General features: G+C 46.7%; 1 protein-coding gene across 1 annotated transcript in view; it reads left to right on the forward strand.

Moving 5' to 3' along the window:
• Positions 1–22,304, forward strand: part of RAB35 (RAB35, member RAS oncogene family) — a 79,859-nt gene that overhangs the window by 41,729 nt on the left and 15,826 nt on the right. The window contains exons 2-5 of the mRNA XM_063913145.1: positions 7,646–7,696; positions 17,920–18,043; positions 19,022–19,146; positions 19,231–19,355. Of these exons, the coding sequence (XP_063769215.1) occupies positions 7,646–7,696; positions 17,920–18,043; positions 19,022–19,146; positions 19,231–19,355 (425 nt within the window). The remainder of the gene's footprint in view (positions 1–7,645; positions 7,697–17,919; positions 18,044–19,021; positions 19,147–19,230; positions 19,356–22,304) is intronic.

The raw sequence follows: 22,304 nt of genomic DNA on the forward strand, positions 1-22,304 counted from the left end.
AGAGAGTGGGGTCTTCATCAAGTGATTTTCACAAAAGTGACAAGTCTTTGGGGAATCCCTCAAATAGACATGATGGCGTCTCGCCTCAACAAGAAGCTTCAGAGATATGGTCCGGGTCATGGGACCCTCAAGCAATAGCGGTGGACGCCCTGGTTACACCGTGGTTGTTTTCAGTCGGTCTATGTGTTCCCTCCATTTCCACTCTTTCCGAAGGGATAAAGATCATAAGAAGAACAAAGGTTCAGGCGATCCTCATTGTTCCGGATGGGCCAAGGAGGGCTTGCTATCCAGATTTTCAAGAATTACTCATCGAAGATCGCTGGCCTCTTTCTCTATGAGAGGACCTGTTACAGCAAGGGCCGTGCGTGTATCAAGACTTACCACGGCTGCGTTTGACGGCATGGCGATTGAAAGCCATATCCTAGCCCGAAAGGGTATTCCCAGTGGAGTCATTCCCACACTGCTTCAGGCTAGAAAATAAGTAACAGCGATGCTTTACCACCGTATTTGGAGAAAATATATGTCTTGGTGTGAATCCAGAAAAGCTCCAATGAAAAAGTTTGAGCTGGGGCGGTTGCGCCATTTTTTGCAAGCAGGTGTGGATGCGGGCCTAAAGTTAGGCTCCATTAGTGTACAAATTTTGGCCTTATCTCTTTTCTTTCAGAAAGAATTGGCCTCCCTTCCAGAAGTTCAGACCTTCGTGAAGGGCGTGCTGCACATCCAACCTCCCTTTGTGCCCCTGTGGCACCGTGAGATCTTGCGTGGTGTTGCAATTCCTTCAATCTAATTGGTTTGAACCATTGTGTAAGGTTGAGTGAAATTCCTTACTTGGAAAAGTGGTCATGCTGTTGGCCTTGGCATCTGCAAGGCGGGTGTCTGAATTGGCGGCTTTGTCTCACAAAAGCCCCTGTTTAATCTTCCAGTCAGATAGAGAGGAGTTGAGAACTCATCAGCAATTTCTGCCAAAAGTGGGTTAGTCGTTTCACGTAAACCAGCCTATTGTGGTGCCAGTGGCTACTGACACCTTGGCGGAATCGAAGTTTCTCGATGTGGTCAGAGCTTTGACAGTCTATGTCGCCAGAACGGCTCAGGTTAGGAAAACCGAGGCTCTGTTGTCCTGTGGGCTCCCAACAAGATTGCGGCTCCTGCTTCCAAGCAGACTATTGCACGCTGGATCGGTAATACGATTTAGCAGGCTCATTCTACGGCGGGATTGCCGTTACCAAAATCGGTGAAGGCCCATTCTACCAGAAAGGTGGGCTCATCCTGGGCGGCTGCCGAGGGGTCTCGGCATTACAGTTTTGCAGAGCTGCTATTTGGTCGGGATCAAACACCTTCGCGAAGTTTACAAGTTTGATACCCTGGCTGTGGAGGACCTCTTGTTTGGTCAATCGGTGCTGCAGAGTCATCCGCACTCTCCCGCCCGTTCTAGAGCTTTGGTATAAACCCCATTGTTCTTAAAGCATCCCCAGCATCCTCTAGGACGTATGAGAAAATAGGATTTTGATACCTACCGGTAAATCCTTTTCTCTTAGTCCGTAGAGGATGCTAGGCGCCCGTCCCAGTGCGTACTGTATCTGCAGTCATTGGGTATGTTTACACACATGGTGTGTTGTGTTTAAGTCAGCCCGTTGCTGACGATATTCAGGCCATAGCATGCGTTATGCTGTTACTTGTTGTGTTTATACACATAGGTTGTTTTACGTTTTATGTCGGCGTATTGCTGCATATTCTTCATGCCGTCGGCTGGTATTCTGTTGAATGCCACATTCTGCGGCATATTGAAGGTGTGAGCTGGTAAAATGCTCACCGTGGTTTAACAATAAATTCTTTCCTTGAAATGTCCGTCTCCCTGGGCACAGTTCCTATAACTGTAGTCTGGAGGAGGGGCATGGAGGGAGGAGCCAGTTCACACCCCTTTTAATGTCTTAAAGTGCCCATGTCTCCTGCGGATCCCGTCTATACCCCATGGTTCTTGAAGCATCCCCAGCATCCTCTACGGACTAAGAGAAAGGATTTACCGGTAGGTATCAAAATCCTATTTACTCCCTGGAAACTGAAATTTTGAGTGTAATGGGAAAGGATTAGATTAGGTTAGAAGCTAAGATCTTGGGCTTAGTGATTACTGACAGAAAATCTGCTATGTGTAGGAAAATAACTGCCACCAACGATAACAGATCATTTAGAGATCTTCCATTCTAGTAAGCCAGCCTGTATATTAGGTTTAGTCGGCCTTCAAGGGTATCCTGCTTAACTTCCAGTCTGGCATGTTGAATGCCTACCCATATAAATTAGACTTGAACCCCATCCCTCCCTTGAACTATCACAACATCAGTGGTCCTGAGTTAAGCACCGGTGACACTTGTGAGATATCTGCCATTGTCTTCTGCAATATGAATTGACAATTGCTGGATCGGAATCATATTTGGGAGCGATGGGTATGGAATGCCGGTGGTCAGCATACCGACGCTGGGATCCTGGCCTCTAGAATGCCGGTCAGGGGGCGAGCGCAACAGAGCCCCTTGCGGGCTTGGTGGCTCGCTGCGCTCGCCACAAGTCCAAGTCCCACTCCACGGGTATCGTGGACACCCACCAAGTGGAAATAACCCCTGTTAGCCAGGATTCTGGCTGGCGGCACTGTCAGTGGTCGGGATTCCGGCCTCTGTATCCTGACCGCTGGGATCCCGACTGCCGGCAATGTAACTACATCCCATTGGGTATTGCATAGTTTTCAACAGCAAAAAGCTCATACTAGTTGGAAGTTGTTGTGTTTTTTTTTTTTTTTATATCTTAGAGATGGATATTTTTTTTTTTTTATTGCTTTTCTTATTTACTAGTTGCCAGTATATACTCTGAACCTGTTCCTACTCCCTTTTATCTTTCCAGTACCTGTAATCCTTTCCTGCTCTTATTAATGCTCTAAGTTTACATAACTAAGCGAAAAAAGTGTGTAGCTATATTCAGTATTACACACACATGCATACCCATCATCTATAACATAAAAAAAAAACCTGCCTTATATCGGGGTAATTCTGTTGTTTTAGATTGGCAGTCACTTTAGATTGGCCCATAATTGTTTGTTCCAGCGCTAGGTGCCCATTGCTATTCCCACTTGTTGCGCCCAAATAGACTTTTAGGTGCGACAAGAAAAATGTGCAAAAAAACTGGAATTTTTGTATATTTCTGATCGCCACCACAGGAGGATGCGTGCAAAACTAATGGCTGCCCACGGTATTTGTGCAATAATTTAATTTCTGTGTTGGGTGCAGGGTTCCCCAAAACAATTGAATTCCTGACTGTGTAGGTTCCCATCATGTCACCAAAACAGCTTTGACACATTATGGACTCCGTAAGACCCCTGATGGTGTCCTGTGGCATCTAGCACCAAGTCGTAATCAGCAGATCCTTTAACTCCTGTACGTTGAGGTGAGGCCTCTATGGCTCAGGCTGTTTTTTGTTTTTGTTTTTTTTGTAAGCCAAATCCACAGATGCTCGATTGGGTTGAGTTCTGGCAAATTTGGATGTCAAGTCAACAGTTTTAACTCTGGTGGAAATTCACTTGTTATTGCGGCTCTGTGTAATTGACGTCTGCATGGAGCAATTCAATTGTTGCTCACTTCGGGAACAAGTTCTGTGGGTGGACACATTTCTTCTCCCAGCCTTCTGAGGTGGCTAAAAAAAGATATGCAGAAAGTCTGTGGTTTGGTCATCCAAATGGTACTATAGGGCGCACTACCCAGGACTTGAGACGGGTTTAGGCGCTAAACCCGGTCTATTTGGACGCGACAAATGCAATGATGCGCTCCTCCAAAAAATTGAATAGCATCTTCTGGCGCTATTAATTAGGTAGATACTTGAAACAATTGAATTCCCCCCCCCCTTCCCCCCTCATTGTCGTGTTCCTCAATTCATTCCTGAACACTTTTTGCAGTGTTGCAGGGCGCATTGTCCTGCTAAAAAGGCAGCTGCCATAAGGGAATACCATTTCCATGAGGGGTGTACTTGCCTTCCCATAGTGCATCCTGGTTCAGTCTCTCCCGCAGGTAAACAAAGCACAAAGATTCATCAGACCAACCCTCTTTCTTCCTTTGCTTCATGGACTAGTCCTGATGCTCATGTGCTCATTGTTGGAGCTTTTGGGTCAACATTGGCCCCCTTACCTGTCTGCGGCTACACAGCCCCATACGCAGCAAGCTGCGAAGCAGTGTGTATTCTGACACCTTTCTCTCATAGCCAGCATTAACTTTTTAAGCTTTAAGTTTGTGCTACAGTAGCTCTTCTATGGGATCAGACCAAATGGGCTAGCCTTCGATCCCAGTGCGCATCAGTGAGTCTTCAGCACCCATGACCCTGTTGCCGGTTCACTTGTTGTCCTTCCTTGGAATACTTTTGGTAGGTACTGACCACCGCTTATCAGTAACACCACAGAATACCTACTATATTGGAGATGCTCTCACCCAGTTCTCTAGCGATCACATTGTGGCCCTTGTTAAAGTCACCCAGATCTTACACTTGCCCATTTTTCCTGTTTCCCACACATCAATTTGAACTGATTGTTCACTTGCTGCCTCATATATCCCACTCCAGGACACTTGCCATTGTAACAAGATGATCAATGGAGTTCACGTCACCGGTCAATGTAATGGCTGTCCATATTTATTTTTATATATATGTCTGTGCATGAATATACACTGCTCAAAAAAATAAAGGGAACACTAAAATAACACATCCTTGATCTGAATGAATGAAATATTCTTATTAAATACTTTGTTCTTTACATAGTTGAATGTGCTGACAACAAAATCACACAAAAATTATCAATGGAAATCAAATTTATTAACCCATTGAGGTCTGGATTTGGAGTCGCACTCAAAATTAAAGTGGAAAAACACACTACAGGCTGATCCAACTTTGATGTAATGTCCGTAAAACAAGTCAAAATGAGGCTCAGTAGTGTGTGTGGCCTCCACGTGCCTGTATGAGGTGGCGGATGGTCTCCTGAGGGATCTGCTCCCAGACCTGGACTAAAGCATCCGGCAACTCCCGGACAGTCTGTGGTGGATGGAGCGAGACATGATGTCCCAGATGTGCTCAATTGGATTCAGGTCTGGGGAACGGGCGGGCCAGTCCATAGCATCAATGCCTTCGTCTTGCAGGAACTGCTGACACACTCAAGCCACATGAGGTCTAGCATTGTCTTGCATTAGGAGGAACCCAGGGCCAACCGCACCAGCATATGGTCTCACAAGGGGTCTGAGGATCTCATCTCTGTACCTAATGGCAGTCAGGCTGCCTCTGGCGAGCACATGGAGGACTGTGCGGCCCCCCAAAGAAATGCCACCCCACACCATTACTGACCCACTGCCAAACCGGTCATGCTGGAGGATGTTGCAGGCAGCAGTACGTTCACCTTGGCGTCTCCAGACTCTGTCACGTCTGTCACATGTGCTCAGTGAGAACCTGCTTTCATCTGTGAAGAGCACAGGGCGCCAGTGGCAAATTTGCCAATCTTGGTGTTCTCTGGCAAATGCCAAACGTCCTGCACGGTGTTGGGCTGTAAGCACAACCCCCACCTGTGGACGTCGGGCCCTCATACCACCCTCATGGAGTCTGTTTCTGATCGTTTGAGTAGACACATGCACATTTGTGGCTTGCTAGAGGTCATTTTGCAGGGCTCTGGCAGTACTCCTCCTGTTGCTCCTTGCACAAAGGCGGAGGTAGCGGTCCTGCTGCTGGGTTGTTGCCCTCCTACGGCCTCCTCCACATCTCCTGATGTACTGGCCTGTCTCCTGGTAGCGCCTAAATGCTCTGTACACTACGCTGACAGACACCGCAAACCTTCTTGACACAGCGCGCATTGATGTGCAATCCCGGATGAGCTGCACTACCTGCGCCACTCCGTCTCATGCTACCACTAGAGTGAAAGCACCGCCAGCTTTCAAAAGTGACCAAAACATCAGCCAGAAAGCATAGGAGCTGAGAAGTGGTCTGTGGTCACCACCTGCAGAACAACTCCTTTATTGGGGGTGTCTTGCTAATTGCCTATAATTTCAACCTGTTGTCTATTTCATTTGCACAACAGCATGTGAAATTGATTGTCAATCAGTGTTGCTTCCTAAGTGGACATTTTGATTTCACAGAAGTGTGATTGACTTGGAGTTACATTGTGTTGTCTAAGTGTTCCCTTTATTTTTTTGAGCAGTGTATAATGTGTCTATATGGTTTTTTTTTTTTTTTACCGACTAAAGGGGGGTACACACGGAGAGATCCGTGCTTAAAATCTAAGCAATCTTGCTAGATTGCTTAGATTTTAAGCACGGATCTGCCGTGTGTATGCCCTCCAGCGATAGCGATGCGCGGCCCCGCGCATCGCTATCGCCGATGCTAGATTGAGCTGCATGCAGGCTCAATCTAGCGGGTCGCTCACTTCACCGTTGTGTGAAGTGAGCGGCCCCCCGTCGGCTTTCCCCCTCGCTCAGCACATCGCGCTGTGCTGAGCGGGGTGAGAGATGTGTGCTGAGCGGTCTGTGTTAAGATCGCTCAGCACACATCTCTCCCGTGAGTACCCCCCTTTAGTCTTCTACTATAATCAAGTCCATGATGGAGGGCTATATTTTTGCACATTTGCTGAAGGCATTATGCTAGCATTAAAAGAAGTTATGTTTCAAATTTGCAGATGGCTAAACCTTAAAAAGGGTGATCAAAATAATGTAGTGATCAGTAGCCTGTCAGTCAAGCCTAGTGACAGTGGGATATCTTATGGAGATAAGCAATTGTTAGCATTTATAGCTATGATTTTTTTTTTTTTTTGAGTTCTTGGCCACCTTGCTCCTGGATTTTCAAAGATCTGCCTTAAGAACGGCTGAAGTCCATAATACAGTTTGTTACCATAAAAAAACCATTAGGCTGCGTACGGGGTACTAATTGAACTAATATAGTGTTTATCCTGCTCCTCTCACAACCCGTGCACCTCCTCTTTCCTGTCTGGGGTGTCGCTTTCTGCTCTGGATGCTTCTAGCACACTCTGGTCAGAGAGCGACACCCCAGACAGGAAAGAGGAGGTGCAGGGTGCTAGAATGAATCCTGTTAATACCTAATAGTTGAACTTTGTTTGAAATCATCTTGTGAAAATTCAGAAACTAACTGTTTCTGTAATTTGACATATATGTTGGAAGTAAGTGACTTTCTGTAGTCATGTGCAATGGTGTGTTTCCACGGTCATAGGTGTTGCTAATGTTTTACATTGTACAGTACCTGACAAATTACAAAAGTTGTGGTGTTCTGATGTTTTACCAGGTAATTTCAGTTTGAAATCCCATTTCAAGTATCGGGTTATGTTTAAGTGGATTGGTCTTTCGACCTAACATTTTGTTAATATATTGAAATGTGTTTTTAGATATAACTTCATTAAACTACTTTACACTTGTTTCATTTTTATTTTGTAATCTGAAGATAGAACAGTTGCACATAGCAGCTATGGCTCTGGATAGGGGGAGCGCACCTCATAAAGTTTGGTCATAGTGCAGCTTTAAGCATTTTATAACGTTTTAAAACCTTTTTTGATAGTGTCCAAAGAAATGTAAGCTGTTATGTTATTAGGCATTGCGAAGCTTCATTTATATGTGCCTTTATTTTCTTTTTACAGGTGTTGGAAAAAGTAGTTTACTTCTAAGATTTGCAGATAATACATTTTCAGGTAATTATTACTGCTGTTGTCTGTGAGATGGACTCTCACAACACTAAATAAATTATGTTTACAGGCTTTGTAACAGGATTTTGTTAAAGTTGGTCCATTATATTTTACGTTGTTTTCATGTATTGGGAATCTGTTTAGGCAGTGAGAAGGCGATTCAATTATATTCCCCCCACGGCTACCACTAGGGGACGCCCTTTAGCTGCAGGGGTGAAATTTCCTCTCACAGCATCTTGAGGTGCAAAAAGAAATGTTTGCAAAGTCTGTGGTTTGTGCGCGTTAACCAGAGCTTTAAATGGGGTTAGCCAGCTAAATCCCGTCTCTAAAACAATGGGAGCCCAGACAGAGCAACAATTGAATTGCTCTGATAGGCGCCCAAAAAACTTTTAAATTACCCTGAGATTTCACTGTTTTCTGTACATAGGGGGTAATTCTAAGTTGATCGCAGCAGGATTTTTGTTAGCAATTGGGCAAAACCATGTGCACTGCAGGGGAGGCAGAAATAACATGTGCAGAGAGAGTTAGATTTGGGTGGGGTGTGTTCAGTCTGCAATCTAATTTGCAGTGTAATAATAAAGCAGCCAGTATTTACCCTGCACAGAAACAAAATAACCCACCCAAATCTAACTCTTTCTGCACGTTATATCTGCCTCCCCTGCCGTGCTCATGGTTTTGCCCAATTGCTATCAAAAATCCTGCTGCGATCAACTTGGAATTACCCCCATAGTATCTTGTGCATTGTGGTTACATATTGTCAAATGCACACTAAGGCTGGGTACACATCAGGACAAAGGTCGATCTGACAGCCAATGTGACTCACTACGCGTATACACTGCACAATGCAGAGGTATGGCAGTGCTGTGTACCATGGCATACCGCCATGGTACACAGCATGGTATCGTACACAATATCTGCTGGCTGGCTGTACATCATGACCAACCAGGAGATATCGTGTACGACCCACTGGAGCGTGCATTCGGCCGTACACACTGTCACTGTACAATCCAGACGGTATGCCTGGAAACTAGATACCGTGCCAAGACACCATTTTAACACTTGCCTATTACTACAAGTAAGTTGTACCGAAATGTTAATATGGACACTGTACCATTTGTATTATTGTTAAATGACGAGCTGTTCCACAACTATATATTCCATTATGGGATCTTTAATACCCCTTTTACACTCGCAGAAAAATCCCGGGATACTGCACGTGAACGCGCATCATCCTGGGATTTTTGTGAGTGTGAATGGGTACAGTGACAATTTCCTGGGACGAGCATCCCGGGATTTCAACCCAGGTCTCGACCTGGGTTGAATCCGGGACCGTCCCGGGAAGCTGTGCAGTGTGAACGGGTATACCGGGTCAAGGCGACCCGGCACCCGTTCTCTGCATAGGAGGAGGCGGTGCTTGGAGAAGATTATCTCCAACTACCGCCTCCGCTAATGTCAGCGGTGACGTCACCAACCTGGCAATATGCCGAGTCGGCCCGCTAATGTGAAAGGGTCATTCCCGGGAATGTGTCCCGGCAAATATACTGGCAGGCAGGTCCCGGCAAAACGACCCAGCTTTGAAATGCCAGGTAATTGCCGGGATTTTCAGACTTTTCTGTCTTAAAGTGGTATATATGTAGAAATCCTTTTAAAGGAAATCTTTAAATACCATACAAATAAAGTGAGACAGATATGCTATAATTGATATAGGTGTGACTCCTACTTGTGGTTCTGTGCTGATAATAGATACACATTTTTAATTACTTTAAGGTCTTGTTCATAACCATCTGCTTTTAATGTTTTTTTCATATGTTAATAAATGCATGAAAAGTAGGACAAATAAGTTAACATTATTGCCTTTTTAAACTGTAATGCTGTGTTTGAAATATTTTAATGCAGCGCTTGTGTGGTGTTATACACTACAGGAGGCTCGGCCCACCTGTGGCTTTCCAGTATTGTAAAACTACGTATCCCAGCATGCCCTGCCACAGTTTTAGCATTCCTTAATAGCAAACAAGTGCATGCTGGCACTTGTAGTTTCACAACAGCTGGAGAGACGCAAGTTGGCCAGACCTGCACTACAGTGCCTGAAAGCTGCATAGGGAATGTGTGATTAAAACTTGTCTTATATGACAGTTACTGTTTCTCTTACGTCCTAGAGGATGCTGGGGACTCCGTAAGGACCATGGGGATTGACGGGCTCCGCAGGAGACATGGGCACTTTAAGAAAGACTTTAGGTATGGGTGTGCACTGGCTCCTCCCTCTATGCCCCTCCTCCAGACCTCAGTTTACTACTGTGCCCAGAGGAGACTGGGTGCATTACAGGGAGCTCTCCTGAGTTTCCTGAAAGAAAGTATTTTGTTAGGTTTTTTATTTTCAGGGAGCCTGCTGGCAACAGGCTCCCTGCATCGTGGGACTGAGGAGAGAGAAGCAGACCTACTTCTGTGAGTTTCAAGGCTCTGCTTCTTAGGCTACTGGACACCATTAGCTCCAGAGGGATCGGTACGCAGGTCTCACCCTCGCCGTCCGTCCCAGAGCCGCGCCGCCGTCCTCCTCGCAGAGCCGGAAGATAGAAGCCGGGTGAGTATGAGAAGTAAGAAGACTTCAGAGGCGGCAGAAGACTTCAGATCTTCACTGAGGTAACGCACAGCAGTAAAGCTGTGCGCCATTGCTCCCACACAGCACACACAGGCAGACACTGTAAGGGTGCAGGGCGCAGGGGGGGTGCCCTGGGCAGCAATAAACCTCGTTTTCTGGCAAAAGTATATATATACAGCTGGGCACTGTATATATAAAGAGCCCCAGCCAGGTTTTTTAGATATTTGAGCGGGACAGAAGCCCGCCGCTGAGGGGGCGGGGCTTCTTCCTCAGCACTCACCAGCGCCATTTTCTCCACAGCACAGCGCTGAGAGGAAGCTCCCCGGACTCTCCCCTGCTTATCCACGGTGAAAGAGGGTTTTGAAGAAGGGGGGGGGGGCACATATTTGGCGCAATATACAGATTACAGCGCTATCTAGGTAAACATATTGTGTTTTTTCCTGGGTCATATAGCGCTGGGTGTGTGCTGGCATACTCTCTCTCTGTCTCTCCAAAGGGCCTTGTGGGGGAACTGTCTTCAGATAAGAGGATTCCCTGAGTGTGTGGTGTCGGTACGCGTGTGTCGACATGTCTGAGGTAGAAGGCTTTCCGGGGGAGGAGGAGGAGAAAATGAATGTGGTGTCTCCGTCGACAACGCCGACACCTGACTGGATGGATATATGGAATGTTTTAAGTGCTAACGTAAATTTATTGCACAAAAGATTAGAAGCTAGGGAACAGCCAGGGAATCAACCCATGTCTGTCTCTATGTCGCAGGGACCTTCGGGGTCTCAAAAGCGCCCACTATCCAAATAGTAGACACAGATACCGACACAGATTCTGACTCCAGTGTCGACTACGATGATGCAAAGTTACAGCCAAAATTGGCTAAATGTATTCGATGTATGATTATTGCAATAAAAGATGTTTTGCATATCACGGAGGAACCCCCTGTCCCTGACACGAGGGTACACATGTATAAGGAAAAGAAACCCGAGGTCTCCTTTCCCTCCTCACATGAGCTGAACGAGTTATGTGAAAAAGCGTGGGAATCTCCAGACAAAAAACTGCAGATTCCCAAAAGGATTCTTATGGCGTATCCTTTCCCGCCAACGGACAGGATACGGTGGGAATCCTCCCCTAGGGTGGACAAAGCGTTGACATGCTTATCCAAGAAGGTAGCGCTGCCATCCCAAGATACGGCTACCCTCAGGGATCCTGCTGATCGCAAGCAGGAGGTTACATTTAAGTCCATTTACACGCATTCGGGTACCTTACTCAGACCGGCTATTGCGTCGGCTTGGGTGTGTAGCGCTGTAGCGGCATGGACGGATACCTTATCAGCGGAAATTGAAACCCTGGATAAGGATACCATCTTATTGACCCTAGGACATATAAAAGATGCTGTCTTATATATGAGAGATGCTCAAAGAGACATTGGTCTTCTGGGTTCTAGAATCAACGCTATGTCGATTTCTGCTAGACGAGTCCTATGGACCCAGCAATGGACAGGTGATGCCGACTCCAAAAAGGCATATGGAGGTTTTACCTTACAAGGGTGAGGAATTGTTTGGAGAAGGTCTCTCGGACCTGGTCTCCACAACTACAACTGGTAAATCCAATTTTTTGCCTTATATTCCCTCACAGCCTAAGAAAGCGCCACATTATCAGATGCAGTCCTTTCGGTCACAGAGAAACAAGAAAGTACGAGGTGCGTCCTTTCTTGCCAGAGGTAAGGGCAGAGGAAAGAAGCTGCACAACACAGCTAGTTCACAGGAACAGAAGTCCTCACCGACCTCTACAAAATCCACCGCATGGCGCTGGGGCTCCGCTACGGGAGTCCGCCCCAGTGGGGGCACGTCTTCGACTTTTCAGCCACATCTCGGTTCACTCACAGGTGGATCCCTGGGCAATAGAAATTGTTTCTCAGGGTTACAAGCTGGAATTCGAAGAGGTGCCTCCTCGCCGGTTTTTCAAATCGGCCCTGCCAGCTTCTCCCTCAGAAAGGGAGTTAGTGTTCAATGCAATTCACAAATTGTATCTTCAACAGGTGGTGGTCAAGGTTCCCCTACTTCAACAAGGGAGGGGATATTACTCAACCCTGTTTGTAGTCCCGAAACCGGACGGTTCGGTCAGACCCATTTTAAATTTAAAATCCCTGAACCTATACTTCGAAAAGGTTCAAGTTCAAGATGGAGTCACTCAGAGCTGTCATCGCCAGCCTGGAAGGGGGGGATTTTATGGTATCCCTGGACATAAAGGATGCATACCTTCATGTTCCCATATATCCACCTCATCAGGCAGATCTGAGAATTGCGGTACAGGATTGTCATTACCAATTTCAGACGTTGCCGTTTGGGCTTTCCACAGCCCCGAGGATTTTCACCAAGGTAATGGCGGAAATGATGGTGCTCCTGCGCAAGCAGGGTGTCACAATTATCCCGTACTTGGACGATCTCCTCATAAAAGCGAGATCAAGAGAGCAGTTGCTGAGCAGCGTGTCACTTTCACTGAAAGTGTTACAGCAACACGGCTGGATTCTCAATATCTCGTAGTCGCAACTGGATCCTACGACTCGTCTGACCTTCTTGGGCATGATTCTGGATACGGACCAGAAAAAGGTTTATCTTTCGATAGAAAAGGCTCAGGAACTCATGACCCTGGTCAGGAACCTATTGAAGCCTAAACAGGTGTCAGTGCATCACTGCACTCGAGTTCTGGGAAAGATGGTGGCATCGTACGAGGCCATTCCCTTCGGCAGGTTCCATGCGCGGACCTTCCAATGGGACCTACTGGAAAAGTGGTCCGGGTCACATCTACAGATTCATCAGTTGATCGCCCTGCACCCAGGGACAGGGTATCTCTCCTGTGGTGGCTACAGAGGGCTCACCTTCTAGAGGGCCGCAGGTTCGGCATTCAGGACTGGGTTCTGGTGACCACGGATGCGAGCCTCCGAGGTTGGGGAGCAGTCACACAGGGAAGAAACTTCCAAGGGCTTTGGACAAGTCAAGAGGCTTGTCTTCACATCAACGTCCTGGAGCTGAGGGCCATATACAACGCCCTTCGTCAAGCGGAGACTTTACTTCGCGACCTACCGGTTCTGATTCAGTCAGACAACATCACCGCGGTGGCTCATGTAAACCGCCAAGGCGGCACAAGGAGCAGAGTGGCGATGGCAGAAGCCGCCAGGATTCTGCGCTGGGCGGAAAATCATGTAAGCGCACTGCCAGCAGTGTTCATTCCGGGAGTGGACAACTGGGAAGCAGACTTCCTCAGCAGGCACGACCTGCATCCAGGAGAGTGGGGACTTCATCAGGAAGTCTTTGCACAGATTGCAAGTCAGTGGGGACTGCCCCAGATAGACATGATGGCGTCCCGCCTCAACAAAAAGCTACAGAGGTATTGCGCCAGATCAAGAGACCCTCAGGCGGTAGCTGTGGACGCCCTAGTGACACCGTGGGTGTTCCAGTCGGTCTATGTATTTCCTCCTCTTCCTCTCATCCCAAAGGTGTTGAGGATAATAAGAAAAAGAGGAGTACAGACAATTCTCATTGTTCCAGATTGGCCGCGAAGGGCCTGGTATCCGGATCTGCAGGAGATGCTCACAGAAGATCCGTGGCCTCTTCCTCTAAGGCAGGACCTGTTACAACAGGGGCCTTGTCTGTTCCAAGACTTACCGCGGCTGCGTATGGCGGTTGAACGCCGGATCCTAGCGGAAAAGGGCATTCCGGATGAGGTCATTCCTACTCTGATAAAGGCTAGGAAGGACGTGACAGCTAAACATTATCACCGTATATGGCGAAAGTATGTTTCTTGGGGTGTAGTACGGCTGACCGGCGGTCAGCTTACCGACGCCGGGATCCCGGCGGGGAGGGGCGAGTGCAGCAAGCCCCTTGCGGGCTCGCCACGCTGTGGGCTCGGTGGCGACCTGCGGTCGCCACGGGTTCTGTTCCCACTCTATGGGTGTCGTGGACACCCACGAGTGGAAATAGTCCCTGTTAGTCGGCATGCCGACCATCGGGACAGTGACTCGTCGGGCTGGTGGAGGAGGTCATGTGACTGTCGGTCAGCTGACCGGCGGTCACATGAATACCACCCGTTTCTTGGTGTGAGCCCAGGAATGCTCCTACGGAAGAATTCCATCTGGGCCGTTTCCTTCACTTCCTACAAACTGGAGTGAATTTGGGCCTAAAATTAGGCTCCATTAAGGTTCAGATTTCGGCCTTACCCATTTTCTTTCAGAAAGAACTGGCTTCTCTACCAGAAGTACAGACTTTTGTGAAGAGAGTGCTGCATATTCAGCCTCCTTTTGTACCTCCGGTGGCGCCTTGGGACCTTAACGTGGTGTTGAGTTTCCTTAAGTCGCGCTGGTTTGAACCACTTAAAACAGTGGAATTAAAATATCTCACTTGGAAGGTGGTCATGTTGTTAGCCTTGGCTTCGGCTAGGCGAGTGTCGGAATTGGCGGCTTTGTCTCATAAAAGCCCCTATCTGGTTTTCCATATGGCCAGAGCGGAATTGCGGACCCGTCCTCAATTTTTGCCTAAGGTGGTGTCATCTTTTCATATGAACCAACCTATTGTGGTGCCGGTGGCTACGCGAGACTTGGAGGATTCTGAGTCCCTTGATGTAGTCAGGGCTTTGAAAATTTACGTGGCCAGAACGGCTAGAGTCAGGAAAACAGAAGCACTGTTTGTCCTGTATGCGGCCAACAAGGTTGGCGCTCCTGCTTCAAAGCAGACTATTGTTCGCTGGATCCAGCAGGTTCATTCTACGATTCAGCAGGTTCATTCTACGGCTGGATTGCCGTTACCAAAATCGGTCAAGGCCCATTCCACTAGGAAGGTGGGCTCTTCTTGGGCGGCTGCCTGAGGGGTCTCTGCACTACAGCTGTGCCGAGCTGCTACTTGGTCGGGTTCAAACACCTTTGCAAAATTCTATAAGTTTGATGCCCTGGCTGAGGAGGACCTCCTGTTTGGTCAATCGGTGCTGCAGAGTCATCCGCACTCTCCCGCCCGTTTGGGAGCTTTGGTATAATCCCCATGGTCCTTTTGGAGTCCCCAGCATCCTCTAGGATGTAAGAGAAAATAAGATTTTAAACCTACAGGTAAATCTTTTTCTCGTAGTCCGTAGAGGATGCTGGGCGCCCGTCCCAAGTGCGGACTACTTCTGCAAGACATGTATATAGTTTTGCTTACATAAGGGTTATGTTGTAGTTTCATCGGTCTCCGACTGATAAGTTGTTTCTTCATACTGTTAACTGGTTGGTTTATTACAAGTTATACAGTGTGAATGGTGTGGGCTGGTATGAATCTTGCCCTTGGTTAACAAAAATCCTTTCCTCGTACTGTCAGTCTCCTCTGGGCACAGTTTCTCTAACTGAAGTCTGGAGGAGGGGCATAGAGGGAGGAGCCAGTGCACACCCATACCTAAAGTCTTTCTTAAAGTGCCCATGTCTCCTGTGGAGCCCGTCTATCCCCATGGTCCTTACGGAGTCCCCAGCATCCTCTACGGATTACGAGAAAAAGATTTACCGGTAGGTTTAAAATCTTATTTTATGCATGTGTTTGTTCTCCATTTCCTCAGGTAAATGTGCCATAAATATGGGATAAGTACTTTATTTTCCTATTCCGATTAATTTACCCTTAAAGTGTTCTGTTCTTCTTTCAATAAAGCCTTTTTAATAATACAGTAAAATATAGCAACTGTACCAATAAAAAGTCTTCATATGGGGGCATCCAGCTGGTGGCCTGTGGACCAGTTGTTGCTGTTAATAATTTTTTTGTGGCCTCCTTTTTCCTGACACCCTCAATAGATTCCATAGTGTGCCATTTTTACAGGGGCACTAATCATCTATTTTACTTTTGTACTTAATTAGTAAGTGGTGACTATATACTAATAATCTTTATAGTAATCCAACTACTTTGTATGGATGTGTCAGTGGATCTGTTTGCAGAGCCCATCATTGAGTTGTAAAATGTAAACTGTTGGTAGCTCTAGAGCAGTGGTTCTCAAACTCTGTCCTCATTACCCCACACAGTGCATATTTTGCAGGTAACCCAGCAGGTGCACAGGTGTATTAATTACTCACTGACACATTTTAAAAGATCCACAGGTGGAGCTAATTATGTCACTTGTGATTCTGTGAGGAGACCTGCAAAACATGCACTGTGTGGGGTCCTGAGAACCGAGTTTGAGAACCTGTGCTCTAGAGTACTGGAGTTGGCGGTCCCTGACTTAGGCCAGTATCTTTTGTAGGCATCATAAATTTAGTGGGTTAGAGCTGAAACTTTAAAGCAGCACTTAAATTCAGTGTAAAGCAGACCAGGCTTTATACCGAATGTGAGCGCCACTTTAAGTTTTTAGCTCCAACCAGACAAGCTTTGTAGATAGAGGGGTATATTCAATTAGCGTCGGATCCATTCTGACATGTATTTGTCGTAATGGATCCGACAACCCCTGTTCAAATCTCATCTCAATTTTGACTTTTTCAAGTCGAATTGAGATGAGGGACCCAGAGGAGGAGGATGGGGGGGGGGGGGGGGCAGCGGGGACAGCCACCGGTAGACGGAGGAGATAAGCGCTACAGTAGCGCTGCAGGAGGATGTCACACAGCCGCCCGACCTCACGGCAGTGTCCACCCGGCTCCAGCAAGCTGTGACCTCACTTGTTGGAGCCGGGTGTAAGCTGCCGTGAGCGGTGCGGCTGTGTGACATCCTGCTGCAGCACTGTGCTGTAGCGCTGATCTCCCTTATATGCCCGCGGCTGTCCCCCGTCTCCCTGCGGCTCTCCCCCCTCTCCTGCTCTGGGTCCCACATCTCAGTCCGACATTTTTTTATGTCGGACTGAGATGGTCGAAAAGGGGGCCAAAACCTGTCTGTTTTGGCCCCGTTTTCGACACAAGCACGTGGATCGGCAGCTATTCCGCCGATCCACGTGCTTTTCGACAAGTCGAATTCATCGATTTGTTGAAAAATTTTGGGATATATTGAATAGGTCGAATCACGATTCAACCTTAAAAAGTCGAAAACTGCCGTCTTTTCGACAGACAGCAGCTTTCGACTTCAGTTGAATATACCCCATAGCCTTTAGTTTTCACCATGTTATTAATGTAAGTAAGTAAATAAATAACCATTTAGGGTTGTATTGAATACCTGTCTGATCCTTTCCAACAGAAAAGATCCGACAGGTCGGTATTCAGTGCGTTTGGCCCAGTCCCGACAATGGCCATTCAACTTTTTTTAAAGTCGTATTGACGTTGTTGGAAATGGGGCTAAAACCTGTCTGGTTTGGCCCCGCTTCCGACAATACACGTAGATCGGCGGCTGAAGCATTCCGACAAGTTGGGAATTACAGACTTTTTTTTTCTTTTTCCGAAAAACGCCCCCCTATTGAATAGGTCATAACCCCTTTCCGACCTAAACCTGTCGGAATCTGCCGTCTTTTCGACAAGATGGCAGCTTCCGACAAGTATTGAAGGCACCCCTATGTGACTTCATTTACAGTATTAACACTCAGTTGACTAATGACATTGACTTTATATAGGATTTTCTGTGCTACATGGGTTTTTTGTTTTTCTAAAATCTATTGAGCTAAACCATGATTATGGAGAAACATTCATACAGTACCACTTATGTCTGTCTTTTTTTTATAGGCAGCTATATTACAACAATTGGGGTTGATTTTAAAATCAGGACAGTTGAAATTAATGGGGAAAAAGTTAAACTGCAGATTTGGGATACGGCTGGCCAGGAACGGTTCCGGACCATAACCTCAACGTAAGTTTCAGCTGTAAGCACAGATTGTACAGAAAGTAATGCGTCTGGGTTTGGTCTGCTCTTGTGAATTGCATTGTCGCCTCTATACCTGTGTACCTACATAGCATGTGATGTCCTCCTGTGACTACATTGTACAGGAAATATCACCGACATCACTTTTGCTAGGAATACTGAATGTTACAAAACCCTTATCTAGAAGTTTGTTTTATTTAATTGAAATGCAGCTTTTTTTTATATGTAATACATCAGTGACTTTGTTGGCAATAAACATGGTTACGTAATGCACAATATCCATAGAGGACCTGTGTTATGACCACTACATTCAAATTATTTTAATTATTTGCCTAAAACCTATAAATCATCTCCTGCTTGCCACAGGAATAACCTTTGTGTTTGGCCTCTAGTGATCGTAATCCCCAACCTTCCTTTTAAAATGTTCTCATAAACATTACCCACAGAAACAATATATTAATGTTATATACAATAATAATATATTCAGGAGGAGTTATACTCATCATGTCAAAGGGGCTATCAACTCTTAGGCAGTCCCTAATGTTAGCAGTCTCCCCCTGACGGGGATGTATACCACCACTTTTCTGTTTTTGACTTCCATTCCACAAAGTGATGCGCACACTGCACCTGCGACCAATAGGCTCTCTACGGAGCTGATTGCGGGTGCGACGCCACTGCTCGGCGATCTAAGTCGCATGTGTGTTCATGCAGCCAGGCTGCAGGATGGATGAGCATGGCTACATCTGTAATTAGCACTACCAGTGGATCTTTCACAATGTTATGGTATTGAATACAGAATGGATTTTGGAAAATATGCGCTGTTCGGGTTCCTTTAGGACTTGAGTTGAGAAGCACTGGTTTACAGATTTGGTTTACATTATTCCCTACAGCTTTGTATGTCTTTTTTTACAATTTTTTTTAATCCTTTTTACATATTTTAGAACATTATTTTTTTTTCTCTTACAGATATTACAGAGGAACCCATGGTGTCATTGTAGTTTATGATGTTACCAGTGCAGAATCTTTTGTTAACGTAAAGAGATGGTTACATGAAATAAATCAGAATTGTGATGATGTGTGTCGGATATTAGGTGAGCCTTTTCTCTTAAACCAAGTTTTTCTCTGGTACCCTATTATTTCTGTATATAACCTATTTTCCCCTTAATTATTGCAAGTGGGCAATAAGAATGATGATCCTGAGCGAAAAGTGGTGGAAACAGAAGATGCCTATAAGTTTGCCGGGCAGATGGACATACAGCTGTTTGAGACTAGCGCCAAAGAAAACCTAAATGTTGAGGAGGTGTGTATAAAGTTTGCGCGTTTGATTTCTACATCAGAAATAGTGATCCTAACATGATACAGTTTACGGTCTTCATGTGTTTCCATCCATTTCTACTATGAAGTGTTCAACTCCAGCCCTGTCTGGGATATATCACTGGCTTCACTTGTCAACCCAACCTCTTTTGACTGAGACCTGACCATATATTAGGTTGTATGAAATTGAACACCAACGTGGAACGCACTAGCTTTTGTGTCCAGCAGTGCCCTGGTGATGAATAAACCAAATACAGTGCAGTCAGGCATCCGCAAATTTCCTGTCCTTGTGCATCTGAAAGAGTGTTCTTCACTTTGGTGCTCAATTACACCAAATAGTCTATGCTTTTGAGTCCTTTTGAAATTAAGAATGGAAGCTGGTATTGTTGGTGTCATACTAGCACATTTGAGGTTATATTAGATGGAAGATAAATTGTACTATATATTTTGCTTGTTTTGAAAGAAAAACTTACTTTCCTACTTTGTGTTGAATGACCATTTTAACAACAAAAGGTGATGCAGTAGCAGGCACTTAACAGAGGGGCTGCTCCAGGCAGCCCTAAGAAGAGCTTTTTTTGTGAGGAAAAAAAGTGAAGACTTCAAGGGCAGCAGCAGTGTTACATGTCAGTGGACATTCACGGCTGCAGCTCCGGCTCTCCCCAGCGGCGCTGTACACTCCCGAGCCCTGGTTGCCGGGTAACTACAGCAGGAGGCTCCAGTTTTCTTTTTGTCAGGCACAGACGACGGGGGCTCTCCGGGATCGCGTGGCCGCGCTTCGGGAGGTGGTAAGTGGGTCTCGCTTGCGGGACCCGGTCTTTATCACAATCCGGCGCGGTCAGTGGAAGGCGGGCCGCACGCGCTGGTGGTGGACACTGGCAGTACAGGCGATCCCACTAGATCACCAGGACATGGGACAGGTCAGGTATTCTCTATAAACCGTTTTATTAGAGCCCGCAGTACCCGGTGGTTTTGCCAGCAGGGGGATAGAGCTTGGACCTGAAGCCCCTCCCCCAGCCCCAGGGCGCCATTTTCTGCAAATGTTCCCGCCCTGGAGCTGCATATCTGTCTCTCCCTCACTCCCTGGCAGTGTCTGCGGCGCCATTATCCCTCAGCTCACTGTTCCTGGGAATGCTTGGGCAAATCCTCCTATGTAAAGCCGCCTGGTTGTCAGTGCTGTGACTTTACAAGACACTTAAGTATTCTACCTGCCTTTTTTAGTCAGTGTTGGTTAAGAAAGAGTGCACTTAGTCAGGGTTTCCTAGTACAATTACCCTGTGATATACATCCAGTTCTTACTGTGTACTGTTATATCTATTGTTATATAGCTGTGTAAGCTAGTCCAGTGCAGTATTATTGTTAGTAATAACCTCTGCATTGTACAGACTGTGACTATTTGTGTGTGCATTTGATAGCTGAGTGGTGTCCATTTCGTGTCTTTCACTCAACCTGCTATCCCTATATTCTATAACCTGAGGGGGCTTGGTGCATCAAGTTTTATCTGTTATAGGATTTTCACAAAGATATACTGTATTACGTATTTTTCCCTGTGATTTTAGTCACCATATCTCTCCTTTATCTCTGCTGGTGCTGACTACACTGCGCAGGGGTTTGGGCTAGAGGTATTGTGCTGCTGACAAATTGTACTATGTTACCTGATACTGCAGGTTATATCATGTCTGCTTCTGAGGGTAACGGTTCTGGGGCTGAACACACTGCCGGTGTTCCTGAAGCCGCAGATACCTATGAGGAGAATATAGCAGCTTTGGGCTCTGGTTCTGGGGGCTCCTTGCCCCCCAGTGGGACTGTGGCAACGGGGGCAAATAATGACCCGCCGTGGGCCGCTTTCCCCCCCTTCTGCATACGCTAGTTCATAAACTAACACCCCCTATAGGACCCCCAATGCCGGTGCAACCGTTTGTGGTCCCTGCAGCTAACCCGCCGTGGGCGGACGATTTATCTGCTCAAATAAAGAAGTTGAACTACTAAAAAGTCTGACCATCGCTCACCTACGTCCAAGGGGTCCTCTAAGCGAGCGCTTGTCTCCTCACAATCCACTGCTGTCACTGACACCTCGTCGGATGAAGACGGCATTTACACTGACCCCGCAGATTCTGACTCAGATACGGCTGATGGGGACGGTGGCTCACATGTGGATGTTCCTGATCTTTTGGAGGCTATTAAGTTAATTTTACAGATTACGGATGATCCCGAGCCATCTGTTCCTCCTAAGAAACCAGATAGGTTCAAGCGTCAGAAGGTGATTAAACAAGTTTTACCTCACTCTGACCACCTAATTGATATACGTCAGGAACCCTGGGAAAACCCGGGTACGAAGTTTGTGCCTCAAAAGATGACGCTGGCTCGCTATCCCCTCGCGCCGGAGCTGTCTAAGAATTGGGAAACGCCTCCGCCAGTGGACTCACGTGTGGCTAGGATGGTGGTTTCCTCAGCTCTACCGGTCACCACCGTCACGTCTCTAAAAAAGCCTACGGATAAATGTGTGGAGGGTTGTCTGAAAGCGATTTACACCCTCACGGGTGCTGCACAAAGGCCCACTATTGCAGCTACTTGGGCTGCAGAGGCCATTGAAGCATGGGCCTTGGAGTTAGATGCTGAAATCTCCTCTGACCATGCTAGACAATGCTTGTCTTATTGTCAAGCTTCTCGTTATATTAAAGAGGCGGCTTCTGATGCCGGTATCCTGGTAGCCAAGGCCTGTACTACGTCAGTCCTGGCTCGCCGGATATTGTGGCTGAGATCCTGGTCTGTGGATCTGGACTCTAGAAAAACCCTTGAGGTGCTCCCTTTTAAGGGAGATATTCTGTTTGGGGAGGATTTAAATAATAAGATTTTACTTACCAATAAATCTATTTCTCGTAGTCCGTAGTGGATGCTGGGGACTCCGTCAGGACCATGGGGAATAGCGGCTCCGCAG

The sequence above is a fragment of the Pseudophryne corroboree genome, chromosome 1, assembly GCF_028390025.1.
Source record: "Pseudophryne corroboree isolate aPseCor3 chromosome 1, aPseCor3.hap2, whole genome shotgun sequence".
Classification (NCBI taxonomy): domain Eukaryota; kingdom Metazoa; phylum Chordata; class Amphibia; order Anura; family Myobatrachidae; genus Pseudophryne; species Pseudophryne corroboree.